General features: G+C 39.4%; 1 protein-coding gene across 6 annotated transcripts in view; it reads right to left on the bottom strand.

Annotated features, from left to right (window-relative positions):
• EYA1 (EYA transcriptional coactivator and phosphatase 1) overlaps positions 1-27,534 on the bottom strand; it is a 230,450-nt gene that overhangs the window by 26,376 nt on the left and 176,540 nt on the right. For all 6 annotated transcript variants that reach the window (XM_043507718.1, XM_043507720.1, XM_038392868.2 and 3 more), the window contains one exon: positions 99-157. In XM_043507718.1, coding sequence (XP_043363653.1) covers positions 99-157 — 59 coding nt within the window. The remainder of the gene's footprint in view (positions 1-98; positions 158-27,534) is intronic.

Here is a 27,534-nt window from a genome sequence, read left to right as displayed (position 1 = left end):
CAGAACTTTGCCCAATATATATTTCATGGTATTTTACCATTTTTCCAGGAAAATAACTTGCAAAAACCAATATATTATCTTGGTCGCTTCTGACTTACCTTAAGTCTTGGCCGTTGTCATCTGAAGACACATCATCTATATGAACCTGGTCGCATTCCTAAGATGACAGATTTTTCCTTATTAATTATTATTAGGCTAAATTAAAAAAACAAAAGGCTTAAAGATCTGCTCATCAGGGGCTTTTTTGATTGGGTAAATCAGTAGATGGCAGTCTTGTTAAATCAACAATTTTACCCATTTTTTGTGTTCCGTTCATAGAAAAAAGTGCACTGTCATTAACTACTACTGCTACTATTATATGGCTTTCTGAAAACACATTTTTGTATTTAGAAAGGAAAGTGGTTAAAAACAATTAGTGTATGTGTTCCATAAATGTTCTCGTACCCTTTCAGGTACCTTAAAACATCATGCTGCTCAAAGCTGATTCAGTCAGTGCATAAGTATAACTGAAACCAGACATTTTGGTAAATGTAACATATTAGAAAAATTAAACCTGATGCTAACCGCCAATGAAATTATGACCTCTGATTGCTGTTGAGCCACACACCAACATAGCCTGAGGCCAATGTTTCAGAGGAGTGCAGACAAAAAAATCTGTTCCTAGTTTGCCATTCATTTGAGAGTTGTGAGCTTCTCTCTCTCTCTTTGGTCTTAGTGTATGAAAGCAGCATGCAAAGATGAAAAAAAATCTAAATAGAAATAGCCAAGTCAAATGACCTTTCTTCAGTCCCTTGTATATAAACTTTAATATAATACATTTATAATTAGCTTTATCTCAGTAAATTACAAAGTAATAGTACGTGTTGTTTGTCATTCAAAGGCAGTGGAACATGAATTACTATTAACAATTTGACATTTGGCAGGTAAATAAGCAAATCTCTAGCATTGTAATTCAAACTGAATCCAGTGTATAAAACAGTATGTCCCAAATATTTCAATAATGCCTTCTTTTCCCACCTAACATGAAGCCCCATAACAAAGATGATACATTTGATGTGCTAAAACACTGGAATTGTGTATTTTTGTGTTACTGCTTCCCTCTGAACAAATTTTTCTCTCTCCATGGATTTGTGAGGGATGGAGGGAAGATAGAAGTGGAAAGAAACTCAAACCAGCTGTTCCCTAACAGAATTAAAATCATGACCTTCAACCCCTGTTCTAAAACATCTATTCTCCAGCCAGTCTTCTCCCAGCAAGCAGCAAGTTCCAAGGAGGAAAAGACTTTGACCCTGTAACCTTCTCCTCCTCTCCTGAGGTCAACAACCTCAGATAAGAAAAAAGGAAAAGAAAGTCTATCTGGCCTCACATGATGGCTGTGAATTTTTAAAGTAAAACAAAACAAAACATAGGTTGCTATCTGAAGACACAGCTTAGAAAAATTTCTAAAGCTATTTAGAAAAATAATGATATTTACTCTATAACTATTCTATGTATTTGTAAAGTGTGCAGTTCATACAGTGACAAGAATTTTGTTGCACCTTTGTATTGAATTAATAGTAGTTTAGCTAAAAGAGAAATAAAAATGAACCATGATGTGAGAGGCAGGACTATATTTGTTCAGATTTAACCATCATCCAAGGCATTGCCTGCTTTGGCAGATACAATGGATTTGATGCACAGTCAAAGCCCAAAACTAAAACTACACATTTGATGCTAGAAAGGCTTGAAAATCAACTTGGCTGATACAAGCAGAAAATTTCTTGGTCATGTGACATCAACTCCTGTAGAATCTAAGTTTTCATTTCAAAAACGAGTTTCTAGTCTGTATAGGTGTGACAATAAGCATTCATATGTAAGCTGCAGATGTAAATTAATGCAGTGTTGTCATTTTGAGTCTACACACAACATGCTTCCGTGCCTCTGCTGCTCAGAGGGATTTTTCCAACCTGCTGCAGGAGAGTGACACATGAATCTTCTGTTTTCCATGCAGCTATTCAGAAACCTGTTTGCAGCAGTGAAATGGACAAGAATCCAGTCAATTTCATTCTATCAAAGCCTGGGAGAGCAATAAATTGCAGATGGAGCTAGTCACCAGCGAGGAAGGCTCAAACAGACTATGGGAAGGAGACACACCACTTGCAATGGCCACCAAGCTAAGGGAAGTAGTGGAGACCCATCCCACCACACAGGAGAGGCTGAGGGAGGGTAGAGTAGTGGAAGCCTCCCAGCCCACCCAGGCACCGGAAACTCTTGGACAGTAGATGGGAATAGTGAGAGTAAGAATGCTCCTTGTTCCTTGCTAACAGCCAGAGACGGTCTAAGGGCTAGGGAACTAAAAAGTAGACAGGACCCCCACTTGTCAGAGGTGGGATACAAAAGACAGGAGCTAGGGACAGCATCCTAGTAGGCATTATAAGCACCTTCTCCTTTCCCAGCAGCTGGGATTGAGGTAGTTGCCTGCTTACCTGGATGGGTTGATAAAAAGGACTTTGACCCTGTAACCTTCTCCTCCCCTCCTGAGCTCAACAGCAGATAGGATAAATTAGAGAGAGAGACTGACTGATTTTGCAAAGATAAGTGGGGGAAAAAAGTAGAGAGAGAAAATCTTTTGGAAGAGGCAGAGAACACAATGTAGAGAATGAGAAGAAAAAGAGAAAACATCTGGAAAACTACAAAGAGAAAGATATTCTATGATCTGTTATAGGAAATAAAAAAAAGGTGAAGTCAGGATGGGAAAGAAGGTAAAATAAAAGCAAGGGAGGCAAAATATAATTTAGAAAGGATTAAATAGAAAATTGACTGACAATATGTTACAATTAAACAGAGGTCACAAACAGTATGCAACAGTTTTGTTCCTTTTAAATGCTGGACTATAGCTTTGGGGCTAAGCATGGTTTGAGACAGGGTGGCACAGCTATTTTTCACTCTGTTTAGCTGACTAAGAGTTTGGGTTAGTGGGTGTTGGGTAAATTTTTCAAGCCCTGGACACCAGACGGAAAAATGCTTTTCTTTAACTCATTTAGCAGGAAATCTTTTTGCAGAAGCCAATTATCTCTTGACTGTTAATTAATCTAGTCTGCCTATTCTTCTGGAATATCCTATGTTTGTTTTCACCTGCTTGCTTTGTCTGGGGCTTTTTGCCCCCAAGAAGAGGCAGCTGCTTGAAGCTTTGTTTGGTATCTTTGTTAGCTATAATTCTCAACAAATGTCAGGTCTTAACATTTTAAAACCATGGGTTACCAAACAGATCTCATAGGGATTTGATTAAATGAAGTTTATGGAGTGACAGAGTGAGAGAATTTTCATTCTTTATCAATACATTTTTGCACAGGTCTCTTTCAATGAAAACACAAAGACTTTCAGAAAATCCTAAAGCACTTCTAAAAAAGCCTCCTCAGAAGAGGGAAACAACTTTTTATAAACACACCTTTTAAATGTTTTAAGAAAACTATGAATAACATCTTTTCCGTACCTCTCTTATAGATGCATCAGGCCACTGAATCACACACAAATAAAGTTTAAAAGTTTTCATACTGTAAATACAGTATATGATAATAAATTATATCCAGGCATTGCTTTTATTCTCCCTCTCATGCCTTTAGCATATGTAGGTCTACAACTTTGTGAAAAATTTATAAGTCCCTTCAGAAACACAGTATTCATGCTGAACTTAGAATAAATGTATATGATTTATTCATATATGTATTTTGTTATATTAGAATCAGCATAGATACCATCTCTGCATTAAAGGTGCTAGATTCTACTGTAGATGGGCAGGATGGGTCAACGCGCTAAGCAGTAAAAGTACCTGGTGAATTACGCTGAAAAAAGGCTGTGTTTTACTCTAAAATGTGTTGACCTTGTAATTTCAGCACATCCAGTTGGAAATCCTCATCAGGGACTGCAAGTGGTGATATGTTTGCATCCAGTTTTGGGATTCTGATCATACAACCCGAGATGTTACTCTGAAGAGCAAGAATGATCACTGGGAGGGAAAATGCATTCAGTATTGTCTGGGGCCCAAATTTTAAAAAGCACCTAAGTGATTTAGGAGTCTCAGTCCCATTTTTCAGTGACTTACACACTGAACAGCTTAAATCTCATTGATTTTGAATGAAATTTAGGCTTCCAAGCTACTCAAGACACTTGAAAATGGGACCAAGGCTACTAAGTCACCTACGCACATTTGAAAATTTTACCCTTGGTGCACGTGTATCTTCTATTGATAAGGAGAAAACACTGGCTATATAGTCATGGAGGCTGCTACTTTATCATTTATTGGGCACTGTCAGTGTGCTCAGCTCTATACACACAGATCAAGTCAGCCGCCAACCCTAAAAGGACAAATTCAATTCCGAACCATGTTGCATAGCTACAGTCTGGAAGCCTTGCAGGTTTTGTTCTTGGTTTTTATAAATCTTTGGGGAAAGGCCACTGAAAGGCTTCATGGAGGAAGTGAGCTTTAAAGAGGATTTCAAGGCAGAGAGGGAGGGAATTCTCAGCACACTGAGGAGCCTGCAGAAAAGCATGAAGCCAAAGCAGAAGGATACAGAAGAGGCTTCTAGGAGGGAGACCTGGGAGAAAGGGGTCAGTGATGGGAAGGGGGAGGACTGTGCTAGCTCTTTGGAGTACAGATAGCAGGCAGGTAGGACTTTGCAGAGCCATAACGGCGATAACAAGAAGCTTGAACTTGCTGTGGAAGGGGATGGGAGGCTAGTGAAGCCATTTGAAAATAGCAGTGAGAAATATCATTTTAGCAGCTGCATTTTGGGCCTGACAATTGATTTAAATGGGCCTTGGATGAGATGAGAAAGGTGAGATGAAATGCAGCAAAGCCAGAAAGAAGGGATGAAGAGAGGAGTCCGGCATAGTCTTCCCAAGCACAAAGAGCTCAAGTCCTCTCTCTCCTCCATTCCCAAAGCGTTTGCTAACTCCCTATTGCAAACTTATTCCCCCCCCCACTTTGCTCTTGCACAGTGGCCAAACATGAATTCCCCAGAGCCATCATTCACAACACTTAAAAGCCTGCCCAGCCTGCGTAGGTATTTCCTTCTGGATCTAGCCCCTTAAAGTAGCTTCGAATCTGAACATAGCTTCATAAACAAAATTTTAAGTTACGGCATAAATGGTCTGCAAATATTTACATTATTCTGCTCATCTCACCACCCCTATGGCATGGTTGTGCCATAATTATATAAAAGTATGCCTTACTATTCAATTTACTTTAGGAAAATTAATAAAAAAGAAATGAAGGCCATTGCAATGGTTCATCTTATCTGTGCCAGTAGTACATGCCAAGTGCAGTGATGTAATAATTAGCATGTAGATCCTCTGTATTTCTGTGCTACAAAACTAAAAAAAAAAAGACAACAAAAAGCCACAGTAATACTGTAATCTTTGAATAAAAAGCGAGTATAAGATGGCTTTGGAGAAGTTTGCACGTTATGAAAAGGGAGAATATGAATAATGTTAGGAACATATCCTCAACAGGATGCAGAAGTATTACAGCCCCAAATCTGCTGATTATAGGCAAAATGCACTTCCCCATTTGCTTAATCTTCCTAATTTACCGTGAGAAAACTAACACCATGCTGTCAACTAATTGTTTCAATACCTTGCTTTACAAAGTAAAATGAGAAAGGGGTGGGGGGGAAATCCCTTCAGAGCAAGCTATTTTCATTTAGTTTTACATCAGTGTGTCCATTGAGACTAGCTGGAAGCTAGCCAACTCACAGGAAATGATCCTTGGGATTCTCTGTTCACCTCATATCTGTCATTATGCAATTATATCCACTGCTTCATTCTCCCTACTGAACAGTAGAGAAATTTGGTCATGTACATGTGAGAACAGATCTGGCATAGGAAGTTAAAAGTCACAATCCTTTAAAAATGTGATCTACATAAAAATCCTCAACTAAAAAAAAATCCTTGAAGTTTAGACTATTGTGCTTAGGGGTTTTTGTTTTGTTTTGAGTCAGCACCATCTTTTAGTGTGTCTGTTCCAGACATCACAAGTATGCCCTTTCTACATGGATATCTGCCACACGAGATGTACATCACCCTGTAAACCTGCCCAAGCAACTCTGTTCTCCTTTAACTGTGCAGGGTGCTTTACAAGATGACATCTGCTTGACTGACAGATGTGTGTACAGTACTAGAGCTGGTTCATGTGTGTGGTATGTGTTTACAAACCTATTGATTCCTACACAATTATTTCTTTAAAATAAATAGTGTTCCTATGGCTCTTTATGATTAAAACTTAGAAAAATAATAGCAGAAATCTTGCCGTTTGTTAATTCTGGTATTTAAATTTTATATAAAAACTTGATTTCTCATTTGGTATAAAGATCATGAAACATCTCATTTATAGAAACAGTTCAGTACATCTATATTTGTACACAGAATATTAAACATCTGCCAATGCAATAAATATTTACCTTCTGTACAGTGCTATTCTTCTGTACTTGCAAAATATACAACAAAAACCTGCATTAGCTTTCAATCAGAGGTAATAAAAGCTAAAGTGCTGCTCTGAACTGTCTAACCCATTATCGTGGAATTCCTGTTAACATACAACATAAATCCATGTGAAAAAGCAGGGACTACGGTTCGCAGGTTCACAATACTGGCACTCAATTGGCAGAACCTGTCATCCCTGTCTAGTCTGCACTTTGTGACCCTACCATTTTCTCTGCTTTCCCACCACAATTATTCTGTGCTGAAGAAAAAAGGTGCGGATTACCTGTAGGTCAGGCACAGGATATGAAAAACAAAGAGAGCTCTTGAAATCCACTTCATTCCATTTGACAATTTGTGGATGAACAGTCAAGGAATTAAAACAGACCTTGACGAGTTTTAAAATACTCCCATTTTACTTAACTGATAGAAAGAAACTATGCAGCTTATATTCACATAAAAATGCATTCTTAAATGCCCATTAAGTAACAGGTTTAGACAAAGGAATAAATCAGTGACTAAACAGACACCAAGGGATTGAAAACTGTATTCCAAACCCCAAGGGCTGGAAACTGAAATTATTTAGTGAGCTGATTTTTCCCCCAACAGTAAGTAAGGAACATTTTACTATTTTGCAAGTCTAACCCCTCCAACCCCTGTCAGGAGTCACACTGGATCATGTTTTGTTCTCACTTGTCAGCGTGTAAATGAGAACACAATTTTGTGCACTGATTGAAGGGACACACACTAAAATGGTATTTTAGTGAATTTTAATTAATCATTAATATTTTATTCTTATTTACACAAATGGGGGGATAGATCCTCAAGGTGTAAATGGCCACAGATCCATCGACTTCAACTGAGCTATGACAGCCTACCCAAGTTGAGGATCTAGCCCAGGAGTAGTCAATAGGAGGACCGGGAGCCAAATCCAGACTGCCAGATGCTTTTGAATGGACTGAAAAATCTTTTTATTTAGTTATTATTTAGTATTTTCTCTGGAGTCTGGACTTTGACCAAGAAATCTGGAGCTTGACAAAAATAACTGATTACCTCCGATAGCCCCAAGAGATTCTAATATGAATGACCAAATCCTAATCCTTGTTCACATGACCAGTTCCATTCATATTAAATAGAGTACTCACAACATGGCTCAACATGAATAGGAGCCTCATCTGTACTCTTTACCCATGGGAGTAGTCCCACTAAAAATCAATAGTCTAGATTTTCAATTCAATTACACTCATATAAATCCAGAAGAACACCACTGATATCAGAATCTGATCTAATGAGGCTACATGTATGAATATGTGTACAGCAGGATCTGGCACTGGGTTCTGTGTGCTAAGTTAAACTGCTGACAATTTCATCCTGTCTACCTGTTTTGCTCGTTTCTTTACCTTTACACTGGACTAGGTGTAGATATTTTCAGAATTGAAATTCTAGTTTTATATATGTATTTTTACCACTTTTAAAATATACCTGATATACTGAAATCTTTCTAATATTGAAAGGGAAGGCTGAAAATATAAAGCATCCTGGTATACCACAGTAAATGTACTGGAGCAAACGACAATAACCACAAGTACAGTTCCAAAATCCAAAGGCCCCCAGCTTCCCTCAAAGACTATAGTTTTAGAATTAGGGTTCTTATTCTGAGAGTACATCACACCATACCAGATGTGTTCATCATATTGCAAAACTGGGATCTAGAAGGTGGTGAGATGATTTAATAATTGTTTTGAAATGTAGTATTTGATGTAGTTGTTTTCTTTCTGCATTTCCCCAATGTATGTCATTACATAGGGAAGGTGGGAAAAGTTTAGAATTACAGTTTGGCAATTCAAATTTTTGCTAGAAGTCTGCCAAACTGACTAGTTATTTCACACAGAATATACTTTAGGAAAAAGTGTAGTTCTCCTGACAAATCTGCTATCTGACTGACAAAATACCACTCAGGTGGATCTGTTTAAATGATTCTTCCTTCCTGGAAAGCACAGAAAGCAAAGTTTAAAGTGTCAGATTCACCCTACTTTAAAATCTCAGCACTTCACACTGTAAATACCTTCTTTATGACATGATTCATACTATATGTGGATACACTTTTGTTGAAAAATCAAATCAAATCTGTGACTCATAAAAGTCGGGGGAAATAAAAAATGGCTACATTTAAAAGAAAGGAAGAAAATCGATGAACATGGCTAATATTTCAAGATTTACTTCATGGAAAATCTATAAGAACCAACTAAAACAAAGGTACATTTTTAAGCACATACAATTTTTAGTGACATATTCTCAGAGTTGTTTGGATACTTTACACTTACAAATCTTTGCAATACGATGAAGTTGCTGTATTTTCTATAGAAGCTTGAAAATTAAATATTCTTGGGAGAGGAAAGGATTCTAGTGGTTAAAGCACAGAAGACACTGGTTCTGTTTCAGCTGTGTGCCCCCTCTGACAAATCACTTAACCTGTCTCTATGCCTCACTTTCCTCATTGCTAGGACAGATATTAATTCTGCTTATAAAATGTCTTGGATGAAAACTGTAATCCAATTGGCTAATGAGTCTTTCTTACAATCTAATTAAAAAACCTTTTCACCAACCTATCACTAAGCATATCTAAATCTGCCACATTTTGAGCAGCATGAACTTCTCCATAAAATCCTTTCCTTTTTTCCTCCTCCTCCCCTTTCTTTTTCTCCAGATGACACAGGGCAGATGTTGACCCCAATTACCCTTCTCAGCAGCAGTAGCTGGGTATCAAAGGAGATGCTGCTGCTGAGCTGAGTGGAGCAGGAATGGTAGCTATTTTTTGGAAGGTTTGCTAATGTCAGTTAGCGGAGGGGGGCCTGTGGCTACTCCTTTTATGCCCATTACTGCCACAGTCTCACTCAATAATCTGGAAAAAGCAAGAGGCAAAAGGGTGGTTAATGCATAGTATTTTAAACTACTACTCCAATGGCTCCTGCTTTCTCCAGCTGAGAGGTGTGTGCGCGCGTGTGTGTAAAATCTACTCCCTCCAGCTGATTTGCTAGGGAAAGGTAGGAGGAGACTTAACCTTTGCTTCCTCTACCTAATATGGAGGGACACATAATAGGAAACAAACAGAAGCCAATCACTGATTTCTCCAGTCCAGTGTTTCTTAACGATTGGTCCGTGGACCAGCAATGGTCCCTGAGATCTCCCTGATAGTTTAGGAAGGCAGCAAGCCAATCCCTGGTATCAAAAAGTGTTAGAAATACTGATCTAGTCCATTTCTGGCTAACATTTTGCTTAACCCCAACTGAACTCTCTGCTTGAGCAAATTAATGGTCTTATCCTCTCCTATCTTTTCATCAATAAGATATAAGGGCAACAACATGTTCCAGGGTGAGCATTCACCAGCCAACTTCAGATGTGTTAAGGCTTTTAGCTAAGATATTGCCTGATGAATGCACACTTTAGTTTTATTTCTTATTTATCTACATCACAAAGGGGTTGTGCAGCTTAATTCAATGTTCATGATGTGTGTGAGATCCTGAGATATTAAACAAGTACAAAATATGACACCTATCTGTCAAGGTATTTTTAATGCACCCATCACTAGGGTATCTGGGTGCTAACAAATGGTTACATCTGCAGACAGGCAATTTGAAAACTGCATTATCCATCTACTCCCTTGTATATGCAATGAGGGGAGATTCCCTCCCCCACTTCTTGTCCTTTCTATTTCCCTTTCCGTCCTTCTTCCCTTTTCTTCAGGGCGGAGAAATTGAGCTGTTCTTGGATTGTTATTGAGGGAAACCAACTGCAGACAGATGGGTTTTGTATCTCGATTTGCACATGCTGATGTAAAAGGACAGTTGCCCCCTTACTAACATTCAGTGGGGGTGTTTTGGTTTTCTAGCTCCCAGTATTAAAAAGGGGGAAGGGTCGATGGGGAATCATGACCCTGAGACTGACAGCCCCCAGGAACAATGGGGAGAGGCCAATACTCCAGGTCAGCCTGAATGACAGGGCAGGCAGGCTAATCAGGGAGTCAGGAGGCCAGGGAGGTCCCGTCCTCCGTGTGAGCTGGAATTGCCTGGGTCAGACAGAGTGGGGCCGAGTTAAGGAGAAAACAGGGGCCCAAGCTAAGCTGGGGAGCAGAGCTGTGCCAGATCCAGAGGGACCAGAAAAGCAGCCCAAAGAGAGCAGACCCTGTCCGGGGAGCAGAGCTGCAGCCCCAAAGCCAGAGGCACAGCCCAAAGAGAGCAGACTTGCCCTGGAAGAAGAGCTGCAGCAACCAGAGCCAGAGGGGCCAGAAAAGCAGCCCAGGAAGCAGGTCAGTGCTGGGAGCAGAGTCACAGAAGCAGACCTGTCCCGGGAGCAGAGCTGCAGCAACCAGAGCCAGAGGGGCCAAAGAATCAGCCCAGGGAGCTGGAGGCAGAGCAGCAGTAGCAGCAGCAGTGCAGAGACAGGGTGGTGCAGCTGGGGCTGGAGCAGTCTGGAGCTGGGTGTGGTGAGTAGCTGGGAAGAGCGAGGGGGACCCAGGCAGCAGGCCCAGCACAGGGAGACACCTCAGCCAAGGGGCTCTGCAGGCCAGGCTTGGATCATAACCCTGACAGGGCGGGGGCGACACTGGGAAGAAGGGTCCTACCACTTAGAGCCTGAGAGCGTGTGGCCACCACCAGAGCAAGTGTCCAACCCACAGCATCCCTACAGCACAGCCAGGGCCTGATAAGAAGGCCTGGGACTTACAAGGAACAGACTGTGAACTGCCCTGACATTCCAGAGACACTGTTTGTGATGTTCCCTGCCAAAGAGCGGGTTGATGCATTTCCTTTAACCTTTCCCATTATTCCTTATTCTTTTTAAAATTAATTGTTGATTAAATAATTTGCATTTTCTTTAGCTTTTATGTAATGGTCAGTGGGTCAGAGAAGTGCCCAGTGCAGAGAGAATACCCCGGAGTGGGCACACTCTAACCCCTGTCCTAGGTGATCACAGCAGGGTTGGGGGTTGAGCCCCCCAGGAATCCTGGGCCCAGCCTTGTTGGGGTTATGAGGACTCTGCTGGACAGGAGAATGGAAGGGGAGTCCTCAAGGGCAGGGAGGCCATTGGTAAAGGAAGTGGGAGCGAGGATTCAGATCCTTTCGCTAACCCACTTCACCGGGGTAGTACAGAAGCCAGGAAAGTTCCCCACAAGAGCAGGACTATTCCCCCGCTTACCCTGAGATCCATCATCACTGTGATACTTAGCAAAAGGGAGTTCCACAACAATAGATCAGCTGCTGAGAAGGCACAGTCTCCTACTCCTACAGGTCTTGAGATGATGTGTTTTCAGAAGGCTTTATTATTCAAAAGGTGGCCCACAACGTGTAGGACTATCTGAAGCTTTGTCATGGTATTCACCGTTATTTCCATATAGGGAATTTGGCAGCAATCAAGCCTTGACATGCTAAACACTTGACTCACTATGGCTGGTTCCTTCTTTGACAGGAAGAGGTGTAGCCTCTGTAAACTATTATTTGAAGTTTAGCTGAAAAATGATAAAACGCATTTTTGACAACTGATGCTGTTTGGGAATTCTGGGGCAATGCAGAGTCCAGAATGACACCGACTCCACAGATGATGACTGGGGACTGGGTGGGGAAATGTCCTCACACAATTTAGAGTGAAGTTACAGTCTGGCCATATAGCGTCCTTCTTTTCCTATCAGCAATCCCTGTGTCTTTTTCAGGGACTAAATTTAGCCAGTTGTCTTTCATCCATCTGCTTTCTGATGGGTCTGAAAATCCATGTTAAAAATCCAGAATCTCCTCTAGCAGTTTTACATGCAAGTTGACTTAGATGGGAGACAGGATTCAGCATTGTGGCCAAAAGACCTGTGACTTTTACAAAGACACGCATACATTTCAAAGTAGATCATTCTGTTCACCCACTCCTGCCAGTTCTCTCTGGAAGTCAGCCACATCTCATGATCAACAGTGTAAAACACTGCTGACAGACCCAGCAACATGACGATGGCTGATGGCCCCATGTCCATGGCTAAATGGAGATCACTTAGCAAAAATGAGAAAGCACACGATGAGCCAGATTGTTTACATCTTCAGTTTTTGATATTATTAGGCTTTATCAATCAGATCACCTATGCAAATGATTGCATTCTGAGATGATTATCAGAGGTCAACAGTTTTATCTATATTTCCTTTTTTGAAAGTCATTTTCAAACAGAAATCTTTTTATTATCTGGAGCAATAATGGGGCAATTTCCAGACATTTTGAAGTACGACATTTAGAATATATGTAAGAATGTTTATGTTGGCTTCTGGCTTCAGAGAATATCAGGCTCATTGATCTATGAGAAAAATAGTGAATGTGGCCTCATCTCAGTCAGTATTTAATTCTCGGACCAACAAATCTTGATATTTGCTTTAAGAGTAGTCAATGTCCACTGACTACCAAGATTGTCCTTTCCTATTTGACAAACATTTTTTTCCTGTAATTATAATTTTTTCTTGAAATTGACACAACTCTGTTGATTTATGTCTCTGTTGATGTAGCCACTTTAGTGAGCTCATCATAGCAAAGGAAATATGAAGCACACGTTCACCCCATCATGCTACGTGGGCATTTTTAAAGCTCTGGGAGAAATCTGCAAGTTTAATGTTTTTTACAGAGACACAAGAAAAAAAAAAAAGAGAATCCAGCACATGTCTGCCTCACAAAGAGAAAGTATTATTGGTTTTGGTGGGTTTTTTTTTTTGCTTTCTATAGAGTCAAATGAGTGACTGGAAACCATAAGACTTAAATTCTCCATTTGGCTCTGCCACACACTGCTATGCAATCTCGGACAAATCACTTAACTTCTAAGTGCCTCCATTTCTCCTACTGAAAACGGGAGATAACACCAATCTTACAGAGGTGTGTTGGGTGGCCTAATTGTTTATACAGCACTTTGAAATTTTCAGATATGTGAGCTACATAAGTGCAATATATTATCATGTTGGATAACATTCACCAAATTAAAATAATTTTAGTGTACTGTAGAGTAAGCTAAGAATCAGGCTTCCACTACTTAAACAGTGTCTTTTTCATTAAAAAATTACAAATATATTAAGCAGTTTAGAGAACATGTAATGAGATAACTTTAAAAAAAATTAAAAAGGGTCAAATTCTGCCCTATTTCAGACTTCTGCAACCTCATGGACTATAGCTGGTTTGTACAGATGTAAACCAGAGCAGTATTTGACTTAGTGGGCCAGATTCTGATCTCAGGTGCACTGGTGTAAATCTGGAGTAACTTTATTGACTTCAATGGAGTTACTCCATATTTTGCACCAACAGAACTGAGATCAAAATCTAGCTCCACAATCTAAAAGCCTTACTCACTTTACACCACCACCACCAAAAACCAAAACAAGAACAACAAAAAAACGATCATAACTCAGAATATAAGTAATTTGTGAAAGTTTAGGCAGACTGCATACTCCTAGGAACAAATCTCTGATTTACTGCTGTCCCCATTTCTTCCTCTCTGATGGGTTTGCCCATCAATTTGTAAACATAATTTGTCACTTGCACCAGTCAGTGTTCTCTGTAATTTCTTTTAGATCTGTTATTCCTGCTGAGACACTCTACCAAAGAAGAATTTTTCACACTGACACCAACTGTAGTCTTGCTGTGAATAACCACATTCCCATAAAAATTATTCCCTTTACTGCAAAGTTGAAGCCAGACCACTGGAATAATAGTCAACCCAGGAAACCTTTTATCTTTTCCTTCAATCACTTATTTTAACCCTTTCTTCTATTTGAGGATTTATGTTAGTAAATATTAAACAGTCTCCTTTGCAGACTTTTTATTAACTGTCTTTGAGTAAATTAATTAACATTTCTGTGGCTGGTAAAAGTGTTTAAAATAATTTGTCTTTTAAAATTACTTCTAAAAAATCAAAATAAATTAGACCAAACAGCCTAAGAAAAAAATGTTGAGTGTTAACTTTCAGATGCTTTCCCAATATTTAAAATAAAACACTGGTATTGTTGCCAAATGCTAGTTTTGATAATAAACTAAAAAAAATCCTTTAGTATCATAATTTATACTCTCAATATTTTTGTACATTTGCTTGTGCTACAATATACAAGCCCATTTTATTTCAAATGGGGATTAACTGCTACAAAATACACAGTTTTATAGTTTCAAAAACATATCTTCCTCTCCTGTTTTGCATGATGATAGTAGGATCTTAGGATCCTTTTGTTACCAGATGGTCACTTTGATACCAAAACAGTGTAGATTTAGACTCAGACAAAGTCAATAATCTCATTACTCAATATACCTTGACAATGCAGGAGCCAGATGATATAGGGATTTTAAAAAAAATTATTATTATTCTTGTAGAGTACAATGGAATTAGAAAACCCATTTTTATAAAACAAAATCAGGGAATGCCTTTACTGTCTTGTCCTTTTTGTGCAGCTTGTTGGCTTCTGTTGTAGGTGGTTACAGCTTAAATCTCCTCTAATCATGCTGTCAAATAAGTGTAACCCCTATTACAATCAATGGAAGTTCTGCATGTGTAAATACAGCTGCACTGGGACCAATACTTATTCACACACACACACACACACACACAGACACACACGAGAAAGGGCCAATAAGAGCTATGTTTTCATTCCAGTGGAATCCTCTCTCAGTACTTACCACAATTAAAAATATTTGGAAATGCTGTAATCAAATATTCTTTAAATATACAATACTATTGGACCAATATATGTATGTTCCATGCTGCATAGAGGATAAGGGGTTATTCTGTCCTTATTTGTTCTTACTAGCAATGAGAGTTACACAGATGAATGGGGAAAAAAGAAGAGACCCTAGACTGGCTGAAATGGTCTTTTCTAGAGTTCTGTAAGGAGCTTGTGTTTAGATTTACCTGATTTCTCCTCTCTCGTGGCAATAAAGTTTCAGCTGAGTTTAGTGTTGATGTCAGGGGGTCAGTATATTGATGTCACGAGTATTTAATAGTTGAAGTCTTTTATATGTGCATAGTTGTCAATGTACTGTTTAGCACTGCACTGAGGAAAAATGTCTCAAATCTGTGCTGTTTTAACTATCCAAGAAGCTTAAATACATAAACAAACACTTCAAGAGTCTCTTCATACTTCTTGTCTAACCTGTTCTTAAAAATACGGCTTAGACATTAATGTTTCAAACCGCACATTGAGATACTTTCAGCTCGCTTCAAAATAACCCAGCAGATTTGTTAGCCTCTTTCATTTCATTTAAGGAAGGAAATAGAGAAACTTTTAAAATGAAAACAGAAAATTATCTGGAGCAAAATTATACTTTAAAACCTAGAATATAAAGTGAGACTCTAAAAGTCAAGGGAATCAGTTTTTTCCTTTCTTTTAATGTTTTGTCAGACCATTGAACTGGATGAAATTCAGGTAGAGGCTTTAATGTGACTACACAGAAACAGCAGAAACCTCTTGAGACCCTGGAACTTAAATACATTTTGGGAAGTCCGAGTTAGAGCACTCCTCTTGTACTTTTCAAAGAAAATGTGTGGAAGGCACATCTTAATTTTGTCCCATTGGAGGTAAAATTTGGACATACTTCCTGCAAAAGAAACAGCACAAGTTTTTTTGTTTGTTTGTTTGTTTGCTTTTTTAAAAAACAGTGTATTTATTTCCAGATTAATGGATTTCTGTAGATTTGTCACAATTGGGTATTTCAGTCCAAATTACAATGTGGTCCTCAGGATGCCAGATGTGCATTGGGAATATTTGAAATTTGGCTTTAAATACCAAACAAAAAAAATGTTAAAAGGGTGACAGCAACCGATTCATAGATTCATTCATAGATTCCAAGGCCAGAAGGGACCATTATGATCATCTAGTCTGACTTCCTGTATAACACAGGCCACAGAACTTCCCCAAAATAATTCCTAGAGCAGATCTTTAAGAAAAACATCCAATCTTGATTTAAACACAGTCAGTGATGGAGAATTCACCACAGCCCCTGATAAATAGTTCCAATGGTGAATTACTTTCACTTAACAATTTATGCCTTATTTCATCTCAGTTTGTCGAGCTTCAACTTCCAGCCATTGGATTGTGTTGTACCTTTCTCTGTTCCCCACGTAGATATTTATAAACTATAATCAATTCATTCCTTACCTTCTCTTTGTTAAGATACACAGATTGAGATCTTTGGGTATGTTTACACAGGGATAAAAGACCTGCAGCACAGCCATGACTGGCCTGGGTCATCTGACTCGGGCTCACACTCATGGGGCTGAAAATTACTGTGTAGACAGTTGGGCATGATCTGGAGCCTGAGCTCTGAGACCTTCCACCCTTGCACAGCAATTTTTCAACCTGGACCCCAAAACAGCTGAGGCCAGCCAGAGGTTTATTTAATCCCTGTGTAGATGTACCATTTGAGTCTATCACTATAAGGCAGGTTTTCTAATCCTTTAATCATTCTTGTGGCTTTTCTCATGCCCACTGTGAGGGAGAAGTCCAGACAATTGGCACTGTTCTCTGTGGTGATCAGATCTATTGCTGGCTCCTGGAAAGTGAAGCGTCAATAGGGTTACTTCATAGTTATGATACCAAATCTACAACCTCATGACTTCCTGTCAGAGAGGGAATTACTGAACGCCTCCTTGTTTGTTCACAAAGAGCATCGTGGATGTATTGTCCTTCAAGATGTGCACTTGATCTTCCACAAAGTTCTGCGGAACAGGGAGGGAACGCTATAGAAGCCAGCCAGATGGCCCTGAGCTCTAGGATGTTCATATATAATTTCAAATTGTCCTGGAACCAGGTCCCTTTTATCTGCAGATGGCTTAGGTGGGCACCCTAAACTGGCACTGAGGCCAAGTGTTGTCAGGAAGCGGGGCAGAGAAAGGAACCCTTGATTGCTTGCGTACAACCACGAAATAAGTTCTCATAGGATATGGGTTGGGACAGTGACTCTTACAGTGTTTGGACAGGAAATACACCAACCTACGCCATAGATGTAAGGGTTGCAGGTGAAGTCTGGCAAAGGAATCACGTACGTACACACTGCCATTGCTCACTATTCTCAGACATGTATGCATCATTGAATTCAATTGCAGGTTATTTGTCACTGACTGGAGAGATAAAAATCTGCCTTCCAGGAGGTAGGCTCTTGCCAATCAAGAATCAATCAGGGTTCCTATGAACTTTGTTGTCTGTGATAGTGAGAGATGATTATTTTGTAGTCCAAAAGAAGTCCAAGTTGGGTGAAGACGGAATACATAATCTATGGCTATTGTGGTCTCTTGCTGGGACCTGCCTCTGATCAGCCGGTCATCCAGGTACAGGTAGTTATGAATTCATTATTTCTTCAAATGAGCATTTTGTGAATACTCTTACTAACATGGAGAGTTCAAATGGCAATCCCTTGTACTGGTAAAGTTGGACTCTACTGTGAAGCAGGTACTTCCTGTGGGAAGGGTGGATACCTATATAGAAGTATGCATCCTGCAAGCTGAAAGTCACAAACCAGTCTTCAGCTTGGAGAGATGAAATGATGGAGGCAAGCAATATCATCCTGAATCTGAGGTGGGGCATGTGTTTGTTCAGTGTCTTCAGGCCTAGGATAGGATGAAGACCCCCTTTCTTCTTGTGAATGAGGAATACTAGGAGTAGAAGCCTCATCCCCTGAATTCTGATGGCATGTCCACTACGATTCCTAAGCAAGGTGGCCACTTCTGCTTAGAAGCAGCTCTCATGAGAAGACCGATGTGAAATGGGGGTGGGTGGAAGGAAAAACACGGAATTGGATGGGGGTAGTCATGGGCGACAATCTCTAGCACCCATCTGTCTGATATTATGACAGACCATGTCTGATGGAATGGTATAAGGCACCTTTCAAAGATCTTGCTCTTTGGACTGGCTTTGTTGTGGATCATAAGAAAGACCCTACTGGGTCAGACCAAAGGTCCATCTAGTCCAGTATCCTGTCTTCTGACAGTGGCCAGAGGGAATGAACAGAACATGTAATCATCAAGTGATCCATCCCATTGCTCATTCCAAGCTTCTGGCAAACAGAGGCTAGGGACACCATCCCTGCCCATCCTGGCTAATAGCCATTGATAGACCTGTCCTCCATTAATTTATCTAGTTCTTTTTTGAACCCTGCTATGGTCTTGGCCTTCACAATATCCTCTGGCAAGGAGTTCCACAGGTAGACTGTGTGTTGTGTGAAGAAATACTTCCTTTTATTTGTTTTAAACCTGCTGACTATTAATTTCATTTCATGCCCCCTAGTTCTTGTGTTATGAGAAGTAGTAAACAACACTTCCTTATTCACTTTCTTCACATCAATCATGATTTTATAGACTTCAATCATATCTCCCCTTAGCCATCTCTTTTCCAAGCTGAAAAGTCCCAGTCTTATTAATCTCTCCTCATATGGAAGCAGTTCCATGCCCTTAATAATTTTTGTTGCCTTTTTCTGAACCTTTTCCAATTCCAATATATCTTTTTTGAGATGGGGCAACCACATCTGTACACAGCATTCAAGACATGGGCATACCATGGATTTATATAGAGGCAATATGATGTTTTCTGTCCTATCATCTATCCCTTTCTTAATTATTCTCAGCATTCTGTTCACTTTTTTGACTGCCACTGCACATTGAGTGAATCCTGATAGTTCTGTCAATTTCCAGGGGTGCTGTGAAGGAAAGGTACATTGCTGAAGAGGAAAAAGACTAGCAACTTCAGTTATACCTAGTTATTTTCTTGGCATGATAAATCAGGCTGTCTGGTGTGACAAGATGTCTGGGGCTAAGGACAATATGGATTGCAGAATGGGGCAGGACTGTTGATTCCCAGGAAATGCACAATGATAAGGAATCTTTAAGGAATAAAAAGCACCATTGGCTCAACAAATAATTCCATGTCGTTGTGGTTTGTACTTCCCTGGGAATCCCCAATGCTTGAAGTCATGTTGTTCTGTGCATAGTCTCTTTAATGACCATAGATTTGGCTATGGTCTCAGAAACATCCATTATGGTCTATAAAGCCAACATGGCCACTAATTGGCTTTTGTTATTTATATGTTTGAGCTCTTTCCTGTTCTCATTTTAGAGCTTTGATAGGAAGGGTGTCACTCTATTCAAGGTCAAAAAGACTTATCTGGACAAACGGGTCTGGCAGTTTGCCTCTTGCAAACTCTTATAAACTCTATTGGTTGTGAAGATGTCAGAGCAAATTTCTCCTGGTTGAAAGGAGGTGGAGGAGTAGGATTTACTCTCAAATAGATTGCAATTTTTTGGGTCCTTATCCTTTGAAGTGCTTCTGTTCGATTTGGATTTCTCCTGCACCTCCGAGATGACCAAACAGTCCAGGTTGGAATGGAGTAGATCTAGGCTAAACCTTTTTGAGGGACCTGGCTTTTTTACCTTTTTTGCAACTGATGGTGTGACATTACACTCCATATTCTTTATGAAATTATGCTTATGATAGGGATATGACATAACTGAGATACACTACAAAAGTTTTTTCTCCTGCTGATTATAGCTCATCTTAACTAATTAGCCTCTCATAGTTTGTATGGCAACTTCCAACTTATCTGTATGTATTTATATTTCTTCTTACTATATGTTCCATTCTATGCATCCGATGAAGTGGGCTGTAGCCCATGAAAGCTTATGCTCTAATAAATTTGTTAGTCTCTAAGGTGCCACAAGTACTCCTGTTCTTTTTGCGGATACAGACTAACAAGGCTGCTACTCTGAAACCTGTCTTTATGGAAGATGGCTCATGGGAGATATCATTGGAAAGGTTATGATTTACTGAATGTGATTATCCAATTTGTATGCATGTATCATTTCTGTACCTAAAGTTAGAAATACGGACTATAACAATTACAACGAGGTGTATATTGGGAAGACACCCACCAGATGACATGCCACCAGATTTGATGAGCCATTAGGAAGGAACAACAAGACTGTGAAGATACTAATCTCTCCCCTCCTGGGAGGCGTCCTGGGACGTAGCTGAGACACTACTAGGTCAGGTGGTTTTGTAACCTGATACTAAACATTATCTTGGACTTCTTGTAGCTTTCCCCTAAAAGGGATGGGGAGTCAAGTTTGGGAAACAAAGGATTCCCGCCTTATGTAAATCTTATTTAAGGGTGGGGAGGGAGGCAAACAGGACTCCTCTTCATGGCCTGGCTGCCCAAGAAGAAAGACTGCTAAAGACACCTGAAGGGAAGGCAAGGGGGAGTCCAGACTGAGACAGGGATCCAGTCTGAAAAGGAATATAACTGGAACTGTAAGCTTCAGAAATTTTGCAACCTGCTTAAAATAACATTTGGGGTAAGAAATTACAATTTGTAACCTGTTTCTTAAGTATATTGAGCCTAGCTTGCGTATTTTGCTTTATTTGATCAGTAATCTACTTTGTTCTGTCTGTTATCTCTTATTCACTTAAAATTCACCTTTTGTTGTTAATAAACTTATTTCTTGTTTATAATATAACCCCGTTTGTACAATCCATAATTTGGGGGGTGGGGAGGGGTAAGAGGCTGTGCATACCTTCCTCCACATTGAGGGGGGAGGCAGGTTTCATAATATACCTTTGGATCTGCACTCCAAGGAAGGTGGACACCTGAGTGCTGGGGCAAGTCCCTTAAACTGAGTTGTCACAGAACTGATCTCAGTGTCTGTGTCGTTCTGCAGTTGGGTGTGGCCCTGCCTGTGTGTGTGTGCTGGAGGAGGCTTAATGGCCTGGCTCAGCAAGACAGTTAAAAGGGTGCACAGGCTGGCATAACAGGTGGGCTCAGTGGTATCTCAGCACATCAGGTGGCATCCTAAGTGGGGCAACTCATCACGGGTGGTATTATGGCTGACATTTGCCACAGAGCCTTAGCAGGGTCAATTAGCCCTGGCCAAAATATTCAGTAACTTATGGGATCTTTCTTGTATGATGGATGCCTTTCTCTACAATCCTCAGAAGACTTGAAATGACTTAAAGTATCTGGAACTTGGGCTGTAAGAAGCTGGTTTGTCTGGTACCAGAGAATGAAAGGCATACTAAGCATCTACTTGGTAAATGGAACTTTCTTGGACTTTTAATGGGATTAGTGTGTCATAGGAAATGCAGGGCATGAATCTGCCATGCAGAGGTGTCCGGAAAAGGGGAGGGCTGTACATGGGGATGGGAGTGTCTGACAATCCAAATTCAGTCCAAACAGGTTAACATCATTCACGGCAGTTCTTTAGAGATGAAACGGATGAGTTCTGAAGAAGATTTGAAGATTTTGCCAGAGCTAAAGCCTAGCAGGTTGGACACTCGCTCGGTTCCATCTTGCTGCACAAGTGGTAAGAGGGAACTGAAGCAGAGTCGCAGCCGCCCCGCACTTTATGCCTTCATTCAGGAGCATGAGGAGACTCAGGGTCCACGTGTGGTCTGCGCTAGACACTATTACTCACAAGGCTCTGATCTTGTGTGCATGACGCACATGAGCTTCTACAGTGGTATCCACACTGATACATACTCAAAGAAGAAAGTGTGTTGTCACTGCCCAGCCAGAGGCACGAAATACTGGTAATTTTGTGAGGGAAAGCCTGTTCAAATTCACAAGGTCTAGATAAATTTATAAGAACTGAAAATGTTGCTAAAATTGTGATTGTAGAGAACTTTCATTCAGTTACCTGGAAATGTTTTTATTTCTTATGAGCGAGACCCTCACTCCATTGAAGTCAATGGCAAAATTCATATTTATGTTAAACGGGCCAGGATTTCACCCTATAAATTGTAGTTTAATGAAATTGCAACTTTTAACCTTTTCCAGAAAAAAGTATTTTGTCTTTTCTACCTATCACATGGTATCACTGGCAATGAAAAAAAGGGAAATCTTTCATCATTTTCTGTTGTAATAGTCTCTTTGTACTGGTGGTTTTTGTTTGTTTTTTTTGCAGCAGTCAGGCCTTCTGACTGTATTAATTACAGAATAGCTAAAATCAGTTTCAACTAGACTGAGGGCTCAAAGCATGCTGGGAAAACAATGTTACAGTAATAATGAATTCTTGATATTAAATTCCTTTTCTCAGGCTTGTGGAATAGCTATTGGAAAACAACATACAGTTTAGTCAGTGAAGCATACTTAAGATTTTATAAAGAATAAAGAGCACCGTATCATTGCATATCAGTTAATCCAATTTGCTATATCTGAGTAAAATCCACCAAGTAAACAAATACAAATTATTAGGTATATTAGAAAGATTTACAGTTTTACAGAATTAAAGACTGCGGAGGGGAGGAGTAAAGTGGGGCCAAATGCAGCCCATAAATATTTTACAATGTGGCTCTGATCTGTCCTCTGTTTTAACATGGGGAATGTGGAGACTCCACGACCCAGCGTCCAATCTGGCATCTTGATTTTCCACTTGGAACTCAGTGGCATATTGTAAACTAATACTGATAGGGAGGAATTTCCAAAAGCAATCAACATTGGTCTACCTCTGTCCCACTGAAGTCAATGGTAAAACTCCCATCACCTGCAAATGGAGCAGAATTAAATCAATCCTGAGCACCTTTGAAAATCTCACTCCTACTTTCCATGGGATGAACTGCCTTATGGGGTGTGCTGGAAATCTTCACATTATGCAAATTATCTGCAGCCCTCATGTAGGCAATAACTAAGTGAGCTTGATGAGGAAGAATATGCTAATATAGTGGTTCAAAGGCAATCATTTCAAAGCAATATAAAGTTTATATTGTAACCATGCAGTTAAAATTGATTATGTTAGCTGGTCACTACATACAGGTAGGATTATGCCACAAACATTAAGCAAAACACATTAAAAACAAGATAGATGGTCACTGAATCAGAGTCTGAGTTTCTATTAATGTAAATCCTTATTCTGACACCAGAATATTGCCTATAATATGAACGTAATCTCTGATTCATTTCCCCCACCCCTTTACTTGTGCAAACCACCAATGTAAAAAATTAGCTTAAGATTAGCAGTGGTATAGTTAAGACATAACATCAAACTGATATCTCTCCCCCCTTTCTTTTTTGGAGGGCTTGCACTATTGCTTTACAGTTATGACTGATAATATTCCTTCTTCTCTCTGTCAGAGACAGAAATACTTTCCCTAAAGTAGCTGAAAAATTCATTCCATATTACATTTATAATAAATGACTTACATATACATTTCATCAGACTGCACATGGAGACAGTTTTGTAAAATAATATACAGGACATTCCCCAGATTCGCAAACAGAGAAGCAAGAAATGAATTATACATCTCTGAGTACAGATTATGTGTCTTTCACTAGTGGAAGAAAACCAATTGCCAATCATTACTGTATCTTCATGTATATCATTCTCTAAGGTGTCAAAATTAAATTAATAATTTAATAATAAAAAGGGACAAACTTGCTTTAAAAAAAGAAACAAAAGAAAAAGCGAGAACCAAAACAAACAGAAAACAAAAAGCTCAGACAAACATAACCCCAATGTACTGAACTGAATAATTAGTTTATTGGCTCTTTATTTCCTATAAGAAAATTTTCATTTTCTGTTAAACTAAAGAGAAAAATATCTCTTTCATAAAAATTATCAGGAAAGATTTCATAAAGCTAAGGTTTCTAAAAAAGGATTTATGATCTTGGTCAACTAATATATAAAGTAACACCTACAGCTTCAGAGATGAATCTATCCTTTTTAAGATACTAGGACCAATGAAATCTAGTTTAATACCCTGCAAACCTTAGTCTTAATCACTATTTTAAGTATCAAAAATAGAAGTAACCAATAGTTCTTTCTACAATGTACCTAATTATAAAGGTCATGTAATTTTCCAAAGAAATAAAAGAACTGATTTTTAAAGGGAGTCAGCAAGACAAACGTTAGAAGTTGTGATGGGTGGATATCACATTTTAATCTAGTCATCAAGTGGCTAACTTCTTTAAAAAAGCTTGTAGCATAGACTCTAAAATGCTAAAAATGTGTAAAAGAAGGGATTAAAACATAATACTTTATGTCCCATACCACAACATACTGCTAATTGGAGCATGAATTCAGGCATTACTACATCATTCTTGTCTGGTGAGATAATTGTGGTTCTCTTGAGAACATTATGTCAATACATATAGTTCCTCCGTTACATAATGATGTCTTCTAAGCCTGCACTTGGGCACTAACTCTCACTGATGCTCACTCTTCAAAACAAGGCCACTTATTTAGGTGCCTAAACATAGATTCAGAGTTTATCTACAGAGCAAAAATCAAAAACAAAACACAACAAAACGTGTCTCAAAGCCCGTATCAATTGACTTGCTCCCAGGGCTTGCTCTATGGGGCTAAAAATAGCCATGTAGACATTTGTGCTCAGGCTAGAGACAGGGGTCTGAGACCCAGCAAGAGAGAAAGGTCTCAGAGCCCAGGCTCCAGCCTGAGCCCAAACACCTACATGAGCCCAAGCACTAATGTCTACATGTCTATTTTTAGTCCCACAGTGTAAGCCCAAGTCAACTGACATGGGCTCTGAGACTCGCTGCCATAGGGGATTTTTTGCTGTGTAGATGTCCCCTTAGAAGACTATGTATTGAACATATGGTCCTTAGTTTCTACTTCTGTTTGATTTATGTATATATTATAGTTTCATAATCTAATTTAAAAAATTATATTTCAACCAATACATCTGCCAAGTCTACTGTACGTACTTTAACAATACATTTGCAAATATTTACAGCTCTCTTTTAGTATATTAAAATACTTATAAGAATCATTTAACGTACCATATAAGAATTTGAGATTGATCCTTCAGGATTTACAATTATATCTTACATTAGTTTTATTACTCTAATAAAAACAACAAAAAGTGAAACCCACCATTCTATTACTTTTATTACAATTAAAAAATTCTATAACACAGGAACCACTCCAAAGTTAAGGTTGCAACTACACTTCCATTATAAACACAATTTTGATTCTCCCAAAAGCCACAAATACAGCAATATTGGCTTCTAAGATAATAAATTGGGCCAGTGACAGGGCAGAATTTTTTTATCAAGTTTGATTTAAACAACATAAGATTAATAAGTTATCACATCCTAAAGCCTGAGACTGTCACCAGATTTCAAAAAGTTTATTTTTTTAAAAACACCTTGTAACAAAACAAAATGAACAAAACCAAGGTAGGTTAAAATTGCTTTTTAGGCTCATATAGCTGTGCTCTAGTGCACAGAACTAAGAATTAGTTGAATAAACTGTAGATTTGAAAGATACTAAATTTTATTAGTATCTTTCAAATCTGGAATTAGCCTACCTGCTTGTCACCATGGAAGGTTTTCCTCCTTTCCCCCCCCTGCTGTGGGTGATGGCTTATCTTAAGTGATCACTCTCCTTACAGTGTGTATGATAAACCCATTGTTTCATGTTCTCTGTGTGTGTGTATATAAATCTCTCCTCTGTTTTTTCCACCAAATGCATCCGATGAAGTGAGCTGTAGCTCACGAAAGCTTATGCTCTAATAAATTTGTTAGTCTCTAAGGTGCCACAAGTACTCCTTTTCTTTTTGCGAATACAGACTAACACGGCTGCTACTCTGAAACCTAAATTTTATTAACATCAGGACGCCAACAAACTTAAAATAGACCATGAAAAGACTGCTGGATATTTACACTGCCACTGAAAAAAAAAATTCCAGGTTGAAATATTCAAAGCCAACCAGGGCTTCCCAATGGAAGTTGTCTACATCTCTCAGTTGCTGTTGAAAATCTCAACCCTAGCCCCTTTGTAAAGTGATCATTAGGGAGTATTGTAATAAAACAGAATTTTCTCCTAACGTGTCTACATGTCAGAAGATCTACGGGGTGAAGGAAATGTCCGGATGTCCCCCCACAACCCTCTTGCCCTCTCATTCCACACTTCTCTGCACATATCTTATGGTCCACAAGAGGGTATCCTCCCTTCTGTGTAGTTTCTGAGGGCTGCAGGAGATGGTCTCTACTCCTTTGGATCTTAGAAGATATACAAGAGTGAGGCTTTGCCCCTGCAGACCTCAGAAGGCACGGGAGGGGAAAATGGCTCCCCTGGTACCCGGTTCACCTCAGTCTCATGTTACAACTATTAAAAAAACTGGGATATCCCCAGATCAAATCTTTGTTAAAAGGAGTTAAGGTTATGGGCATGTGTAAGCATGGGCATGCATTTGGGAGTACATTACCTCCCAAGAATACCAGAGTTAAAATAACCAACTAAATGTTGTGAAACCAAGTAATCAGCAGTTAAGTTTTCACATCTCAAACAACGACTCAACTGAAAAAACTACTATAACCCTAACCCTATTCCAGCAGAGATAACGCATACTAATCTACATCCCTGATGAGCATATATGCTTCAATGTGCACAATACGCTAGGAGACAGAGTCACACCACGCTTTACCAGGACTGTGGAGCATTAGTAGGTGCAGTAGAAATTTCCTTCTCCAGCCTCCACAGCCAGTGCTCTCTGGAATGCTGCTATTATTACAGCAGTGCCTGGAACCCAGTGTGCTAAGCACTGTGCAAACAGAATAATGGACAGTCCCTGATTTAAAAGGCTGCAATGCTGCCAATGGCGGGCAAGGAGTGGCTGCCAACACCTTGTTTCCTTCTTCTCAGAGCACCCATGAACCCAGGATAGAATCTGGCCCTAAGTATTTAAACGTCACCAAATATGAACTGTGTACATTTATATTTAAGAATCCTTCTGCATTTGGATTGCTCTGGCATATGCTGGGAACATCAGACAATTGGCACAGTATTGGGAGAATGTAAAGAGGGCCAAGCTGCTCTGTGAGGTTCTTGGCCTTGGCCGAGAATGTGGGCCAGTATTTCTACAAATGTACAGTCTGCTTCAAGGGTTAATGAATGATTAAAAGACACTATTTTGTAATGTTAAGGCTGTAACATGCCAATTATCTCCAGGATGTATGTGATTAACTCCTATTCATGCCAATGGCACTTACAGTTAAGTATCAAGGGATGGCTACAGGACTCACATTTGATTGTGCAAAGCAAATGAAAACACTACAAACTTTATTAAGTACACTGGCAAGATTTGA

Source organism: Dermochelys coriacea, chromosome 2, assembly GCF_009764565.3.
Source record: "Dermochelys coriacea isolate rDerCor1 chromosome 2, rDerCor1.pri.v4, whole genome shotgun sequence".
NCBI lineage: Eukaryota > Metazoa > Chordata > Testudines > Dermochelyidae > Dermochelys > Dermochelys coriacea.
The sequence above is the reverse complement of the archived record's forward strand: the minus strand, read 5'-3'. Positions and strand labels throughout refer to the sequence as shown.